General features: G+C 43.2%; 1 protein-coding gene across 1 annotated transcript; it reads right to left on the bottom strand.

The window, feature by feature from the left end:
* Positions 1–3,942: 3,942 nt before the first annotated feature.
* Positions 3,943–5,063, bottom strand: LOC123066647 (germin-like protein 1-3). Its single transcript, XM_044489689.1, has 2 exons — positions 4,863–5,063; positions 3,943–4,758 (listed from the first exon to the last, which is right to left on the bottom strand). Exons 1-2 carry the CDS (start codon positions 4,996–4,998, stop codon positions 4,217–4,219), a joined length of 678 nt encoding a protein of 225 aa, XP_044345624.1. The 5' UTR covers positions 4,999–5,063; the 3' UTR covers positions 3,943–4,216.
* Between the last annotated feature and the right edge of the window lie 2,744 nt (positions 5,064–7,807).

Raw genomic sequence — 7,807 nt, 5'->3', positions numbered from 1 at the left:
TGTAATTTCTATCTGGATTTACACTGTAATTCATATCTGGGTTTACAGTGTAATTCCGGCTAGTTTATAGTGTAGTTCTTTGTCGATGTTGCAACATCGATATGATTTACACTGTAAATCTTAGTTCAATTTTGGTGTACTTTTAGGTTATTTTATACTGTAATTCTCATTGGATTACAGTGCATTTTTAAGTGGACTTTCCTTTGTAATTCATTAGTGTATTTTGTTAGTGTAATTTTAGTACTTTCCCAGTGGAATTTTTACTGTTATTTAAGCAGTATTTACAGTGTAATTCCTTTTGTGTATTTCAAGCAGAATTTACACTGTAAATCATTGGTGGATTTACAGTGTAATTTTAGTGGATTATACACTTTTTTTTGCAAGTTTCATTACTAGTGGAATTTCAGTGTTTTTAGTGGAATTACTGTGCTTTTTTAGCGGTTTCTACTCTGTCATTATCAGTGGTATTATTAGTGTATTTTTAGCCCTTTGTATGTAGTTCATTCACAGAAACAACTGTAATTATTCAGCTGTGTGGTTAGATGTCATCAGATTGGTCCTTTTCCTCTTGTAGTTAGCTTAGCAACCCCTGTTGTGTGCGGGTTTGAAAAGCTTGGGGTGTCGACCCGTTTACAGTTTGCAGTGTGGTTCTGTTTTAGAAGTGAGGGACAGAAAGAACAGGGGACATGGGGCACGGGACAGGGACACTTTTCATCCTTCAGTTGGCTGGAAAAATATGGATGAAAGCGAATTAGATTTCATCCGGATGTAGAATAGACAGTCCCGTGATTAATCCTAGCTGAGTATATGGCTAGTCCTAGTCACCGCTCCGTGCCCCGGCCACGAGTAAATAGACCGCTCCGTGCCCTGGCCAGTACGTACTCGTTGTAGGAGTACGAATGGCCGGCGATGCGTATTGATGAGAATTACTGAGCGTGCGCAGAATATGTGCACGCAAGCACAATGTGGAGAAGCTATCGTATACGTGCATTGCATCAACAGGATGGCCGTACCATGCACGTGCATGAGATATCGAGATCGGATCGAGACGTGCATGCGTTGCCTACCTTCAATGCTTTGTGCTTGCGTATGCAAAAGGAACGCACAAGCCGTAAGCACATGCCATGAGTTTAAGCTGGTAAATATAGCCATCACAATGTAAACAATCTTTTAACCACTAAGGGCATCTCCAATGGAGACCCTGGAAGAAGGTCGGATATATGTCCGAATTGTGGTGTCCGGACCGTTTGTGTCAATTTTTGTCATCCGATGGAGTCTCTATCGGTCTGCGAAGTGGTCCGGATGTCAGTTTTCCGGCAAATCCGAGACAAACTTGAGGTAGCTCTACCGATGCCCGACATCTATTTGACCAAACAAAAGCCACCACATAGCCTTCCTCATGTTTATTTCTTCACACATGCATGGTCCTCACTCTTCACTCTCCTTCAAACCGACAAATAAGTATTAATTTGTGAAAAGCATTGGATAGCTCTCTCCCGTATCGTGTCTGTGAACCACGTCCAGACATAAAAACAAACATTTGTCGTGTCCATTTGGGGGTCAGCTTTGAAGATGACGTAAGCTCTCATACGCGACTTTACTTGTGTGTGAAAGAGAGAGCCATGTTAATGGAAGTACAACTATACGTAGCATGTATGCTTATCCGGACGTGGATTTCAGATCATCGACCTTCATAATTAATTTGTTTGGTGCGAATCAATGTGGAGATATGTGCTTAGTCTTTCTTGGATGTCAGCATGCATCAACGGAAAATCGTTTGCATCCAAATTAAGCAAAGCAAAATTGAAAGGACGCTATATTTATTTAGTATTTGACAACAATGATCGTACTATAACTTCTGGAGTTTAGACAATTGCAACCGAGCTTGATCTAAGTTTCCTCTTTTTCCTTTGTGGGCATGAGTGTTTGCCAAATCTCCATGTGGGAGAAAGGTTCCCATGGTCACAACTTGATCGGCGTAGGCAGATGATACCAAAGGGTTTGTTGAAGAGTCCTTTTTTTGTGTTTGTCGCATAGGCATTAGTGTGATCGTCCCATTTTTTTCAACTCTGTAATTACTATTTTGGACATCTTTTTTCTGCACTGTCGTAATCCGACTTTATTGCTTAACTGAACAAATTGTATTGGGTCAATAAATGTGAAACCACACCAACAAACAATTATTCCTCCTAAAACTAAAAGATACATCAGGTCCTCTCAAGTTTTCTTCTTTAGCTCCATGCTAAATTTACATCACCGTGTACAAGATGGAGTAACCTTAAGAGTATTGAAGAGCCGGATGAACCACCTGCCCCAATAGGTGGAAGTGAGGTTGTTGGACACATTCCAGCCGATGCAAGACTCCAGGGAAGGCTACATCGTGGTGTACTATGCTGACCGAAATGAGTTGACACCACCATTTTTGCCACTGCCTCTAGATCAAGCCAAATCTCAGGACGACAACGCTCTAGATCAGGAGCTCTGGGTATGTTAGGATTAAAACACAACTTACTCCCAAGCTTGGCCACATTGGCCAAACTAACAATACCAGGGAGGGATATATAATCGCAATAGTTCTAGTCCATTATTGTTGGCCCATAATAAGCTAAATCCAATTTGCACAGCAAAAGCACAACTATCGGTGATGGGGAATATACCCGGCAATAACAATGATGAAAAAGTCAAAACATGTTGTCCTACATGCAAAGGATTTACTATTCATCTTATCACTTTTTTTTGTAAGATTTATCACATGCTTTCCTACACCCAAGGGAGATCACCTAAAGCAAATGACTATTGGATTGGATCGGGTCTAATATCTGAGTTTCTTTTCTTCTTTTTTCTCTTTCTTTATCTTTTGTCTATTTATTTTTCTATTACTTTTTTGAACATGGTACAAACGAAGTCACTCACACACGAGAGGGTAGCATTGGGAGGCGGTATCTGTAGATGACATCGACTGAAGTAGGTACTCTAATTAACTTGACGGTGACGTGATGGATAGCCGGATCGGTTGATCATGTGACCAAGTTAGTTAACCAATTAGGCGTGAGAGAAGAGGAAGGTTCACAGCTTCGTGTACGTGAGAGGTTGGTAGAGCCAGCCATACTCAGGGGATGTACGTGAGAGGTGCGACAGTGAGCAGTGTTACTTCTTTTTTGGGCCAAACAGTGTTGCTTGATAAGAAAACTGTCGGTGCAAATCATGATTGTGTTGTCTATGCAAACTATCACGCATTCAATTATACATCAATGTCAGAGAATGACACATAATAAAATTGTACAGCTGCATGCAGTTTCTTCTTTATCATGTGACTTGTACATCACTAGGGAATGCCTTCCTCCCCTCGAACTCCGCCGGCGAGCCCATTGATACACCTCCCTTCCGCCTGCCACTCCGGCGGCCGGCGGCGGGGAGGAATTTCCTGGTGCCTCGGCTCTGGCTAGTAGATAGATAGCATAGTCTTTACAAGAATGACACTCAGATGGATGACGTTTTTTCTTCGAGTTAGTATTCTGGGCTCCGATCCTCCCCAAGTTTACTCATCAGGACGCATTAGACGGGCTCTAGCATAGATTCCTGTCAGCTCCTCGTGCGGTGAGATTAGAGTTTCTTGCCATGTGCATACGCAACGATGATATTAGATGTAAATTTTTTTAGATCGATTCAAGAATTCAACGGCAACGACTGCGGCTTCGGGGCGCTGGTCCTTAGAGGCACGTGGACGAAGAATTCCCGTCTGTCATCATCACGGTCGGGACGGCCCCGGTATAGGAGCAACGACCAAGGATGCGTCGGCGGCTCATTCTGGCAGTGGCAATGGTCGTTCGATGGTTCATAATCCTTGATGTAATTATTATTACGTTTGAGGTGTTTTGTACTTCCAATGAATGAAACTTTATAATAGATATGTTCGTTTTCACAAAAAAGAAATCATGACAATTAAAACAACCAGGCACATTCATTTTCAGTTATAATGGACACATACAAATTAATCACCGGTAGGTCGTTCGTGAACAAAAAGCAACAATTAACAGTAAAACCGGCGACACCCTTCACTAAACATGCACCGACACAAAGGAATCGATCAGAGTATGGTACAAAAGATACTGTCAAGCAAATGAATTGAAACTGCACTTGGTCGTCGTCATTATTAGCAGCACGTGCACACGCAGAACCGACCCAACCAACCTCATGCATGCAAATGCAAGGCTAGTTACTTTGGCGGGAACTTGGACTTGATGGCCTCCACCAGGCCGCCGTCGATCTGGAGCGCTCTGGCGAGCACGTCGGTGGGCACCGGTGGCGAGGCACCGAACATCGCCATGGCGAGGGACTGCGTGCCCGGAAGCTGGCTGTTGAATGCTGAGATCGCCATGGCCGGAGCGCCGCCGTTGTTCTTCTGGTAGTGGACGAGGCCGCGGGGGAAGACGAAAAGCTCGCCCTTGCAGACGGTGCGAGCGAAGAGCTTGCCGGCAGTGGTGACGAAGCCGACGTCAAGGGAGCCCTCAAGCACGTAGATGATCTCGGTGGCACGTGGGTGGGTGTGCGGCGGGTTGACGCCCCACGCCGCGTAGTCCACGCGGGACATGGAGACGCCCAGCGTGTTGAGCCCCGGGAGCTTCTCCACGTTCGCCGCCGTCACCGCAGATCCGACGGGGTTGCCGGTGTTTCCCGGGAGTGCCAGCGCGGAGGAAAAGAAGTCGTCCGCCGTCACGTTCTCAGGCCTCTTGCAAGGGAAACCGTTCAGCCGCAGTGCTGCACAAATACATGCATGCATGCATTACTCTCTATTCTCAGGCATGATGTATAGTCTATTCATGTGTACACGACGTATGGATGGAAGAGCTAGCACAACTTACGGCCGTCGAGGGATTTGTAGTCGGCGACGCAGAAGTCCTGCAGCATGTCGGGGTCGCCGGCGAGCAACGGTGCGGCGAGGGCCAGGAAGGTGGCGCAGACGGCGAGGAGGACGGTAGGGAGCTGCTTGGGCGCCATGGTCAAGTGCTCCTTAATTGGCTACTGGCTGGTTGGTGCGACGCTAGGTAGTTAGCACTGTGGCGAAGTAGCTGAGGATGAGAAGGCAAAGCATGCAGCGCATGTATTTATAGTGATGTGTAGCGTAAGGGGGATGTGGTCGATCGGTAGCCGATCCATAAACACGTGATGAAGTTAATTGCACACGGTTTCATGAGGACTATTCATCAAGGTATAGTCAGCAGGAGGATTAGGGCATGTACAATGGTGCTATCTTAAGAGTGCCATATAGAATAAATGATGAGGTGGAGGAGAGAGAACCCACAAGAAAAGACTTGTCTTCTCTTATTTAAGAGAATACAAGAGATGATCTCTTAGCACAATATGTCTCACCATGTTTTTAGGAATAACTAGTTATTGAAGATAAGGCTAAAAGATGACCTATTGCAGTGGCGGAGCGTGAACCAAAAATGAGGGGGGGCCAACAGGTTCAAATTTATGAAAAAATGGCAAGTAAAAGCAAGAAAGTGCAAGTTCATGGACTGAATGATTCACTAAAGACTCAGCAAATATGAATACATAGTTGTTTCTCTGTTTGTGCCCATTGCTACCTAAATTGGAATTTGTAAACAAATTTTTATCAGCTGAAAAATAGTAAATCCACATTTGTTCTTTTACTTGAAGTAATCTACTTACCCTAACCATCTAAAATAAAGAAATAAAGGTGGTCTGCAATTTACATGTCAAGATAGAATAGCAGAAACTTAAAGCCAAATAACATAAATGGAGTCGTCGCTCCCAACCCCCTCCCGCGCGAATTTTGCAGGTACAGCCTGCGGATCCACTTGATACTCACTTGTTACTGCTTGATTTGGGAAAGGATCTAGAAGAAAAGAGCAAGCATACAAAGTGGATTTGGGGACTGGATTGGGAGGGGACTCGAGCAGTTGCTCAGGGGGTCAGGGGAGTAGGGGACTAGTGGAGAATGGAGATGAGGAGGAGCCAAGGAGGAAGAACATGTGGCCACTCAGGGAACTAGGGTAGGAGAAGTTGAGAGGAGGAGGAAGACCTGGAAGTGGCAGCAGTCACCATGGGGGGCGACCAGAGGAACGGGGATTTTTTTTTTGAGAAAAACCAGAGGAACGGGGATGGGGCGGCGAACCACTTTCCTCCCTCGTCACGGGCTGACGATCGTCCTAGTCCACCGCGGGCCATGAAAATGGGCCGTGTATCCTTATAAATATATTTTTTGCGCTGACGGAAGGGGTGGCCACAGCTCGGAATTGTCCCCACGACCCTCCGCCAGTGACCTATTGTAGACATTTTTTTTGTCATCTTTAAATTACATGCAAGACTTAAGATAAAACTATCTTATAAATCATTGTACATGCATTTATAATTATATTTTTATTGAATTGGATGAAAGAGAAGAGGAGGGACAAAGGAGACGAGTTGTAGATTAACAGCCGGCTGTAACACCAGCTCCAAGAAACATTATGAGAGTGTAAGATGGGTCATGCATTAATAAAATAATACTTCTTAGTAACTAGCTATTATCTGTATTTGCTATAAGTAGATTGGTTTTATGTGGCATGGCAGTTCCATATAGCAGGTAGTTAGCTATGCTATTAACAATGCTCTAACACTTTAGCTTCAAGATAGGGTTGGATAGCGATGTCAAATTGTCAACCACCATACCATTTGTGCCATGTGCTCGTGTGGTCAGAGAGGGTCTTAGCTGCAGGATAGGAGGAGGAAAGCTGGTGTTGTAGTTACTAAACTGTGATGCGTTCGACAAAGAAAAATACTTTGTTTTGGCCTTGTCTGTCACTCCCTCCCTCTTACTCCCTTCGTTCCAAAATATAGTGCTTCCTCTATCCACGTGCTTCAACTTTGACTATAAATTTAACCAACGAAACCGATTGCGGCGGGAGCAAAAGTTATAACAGCGAATTCGTATTCAAAAGAACTTTTCAATTATATAATTTTTAATTTTTTTTCTCCCGCCGCAGTCGGTCTTGTTGGTTAAATTTATGGTCAAAGTTGGACCTCGGGAAGCGTGGGCACACTATATTTTGGAATGGAGGGAGTATAATATAAGATGTTTTTTAAAATTATTTTAGCTTGCAAAAATGTACTATATTATGGGACGAGGGAGCACGAATCATTATGTCTAGGTTGTATCGCATGGACTAATTGGTAATAGGGCAATTTACCATTGTATCTCATTAGGCTCGGTCAGTAAGATTTAACTGATATATTGTAATAAAACTCACATGGTCTAAATTTCCAAAGTGGACACATATTAGGCTCACAAAAAATCCAAATTTTGGCCACACTTGAATTTAATTTGAATGTAGTGTGATATTCAAGATTAAATAAACTTTTGCTCAATAATATTAAATACCTGTACATCAGAAAATTTGTTACAATTAATTTATAGCATGCTTTAAATTCAATTAAATATTGTAAATTAATGAAAAGTAGGTTCTTTAACAATGGCAGTAATTCCAAAAACATTTTTTAGTGTCTTCAAATAGAGAGAGGTGTGCTTTATTCATGATTTTGTTACTCTTTCCCATTTCTACAATAATTATTGAACTGCATGCACCAGCTAGTTTACATACTCCGTACTAGAGAAAGTATAGTGCCAACATTATACTCCTGCAATAATTAACAAACAGGTTATTAATTTGCATTAATTTTTTTGCGTTTATAATATCTTGTATTTTGTATATCTAAATAGCTAGTCTCGACTAATCTATTTTTCGCTCAACATGCAAGTATGTCATCTCCGCACGCAACATGCATGCATGAAAGAAGGCACACC

Source organism: Triticum aestivum, chromosome 3B (genome assembly GCF_018294505.1).
Source record: "Triticum aestivum cultivar Chinese Spring chromosome 3B, IWGSC CS RefSeq v2.1, whole genome shotgun sequence".
NCBI lineage: Eukaryota > Viridiplantae > Streptophyta > Magnoliopsida > Poales > Poaceae > Triticum > Triticum aestivum.
Note: the sequence above shows the minus strand (reverse complement) of the source record. Positions and strands in the feature narration are given on the sequence as shown.

Coding starts and splice junctions, on each gene's coding strand:
- LOC123066647 (XM_044489689.1), bottom strand. CDS start 4,998: ATGGCGCCCAAGCAGCTCCCTACCGTCCTCCTCGCCGTCTGCGCCACC. Junction 4,759..4,862: donor CTACAAATCCCTCGACGGCC/GTAAGTTGTGCT, acceptor GTATTTGTGCAG/CACTGCGGCTGAACGGTTTC.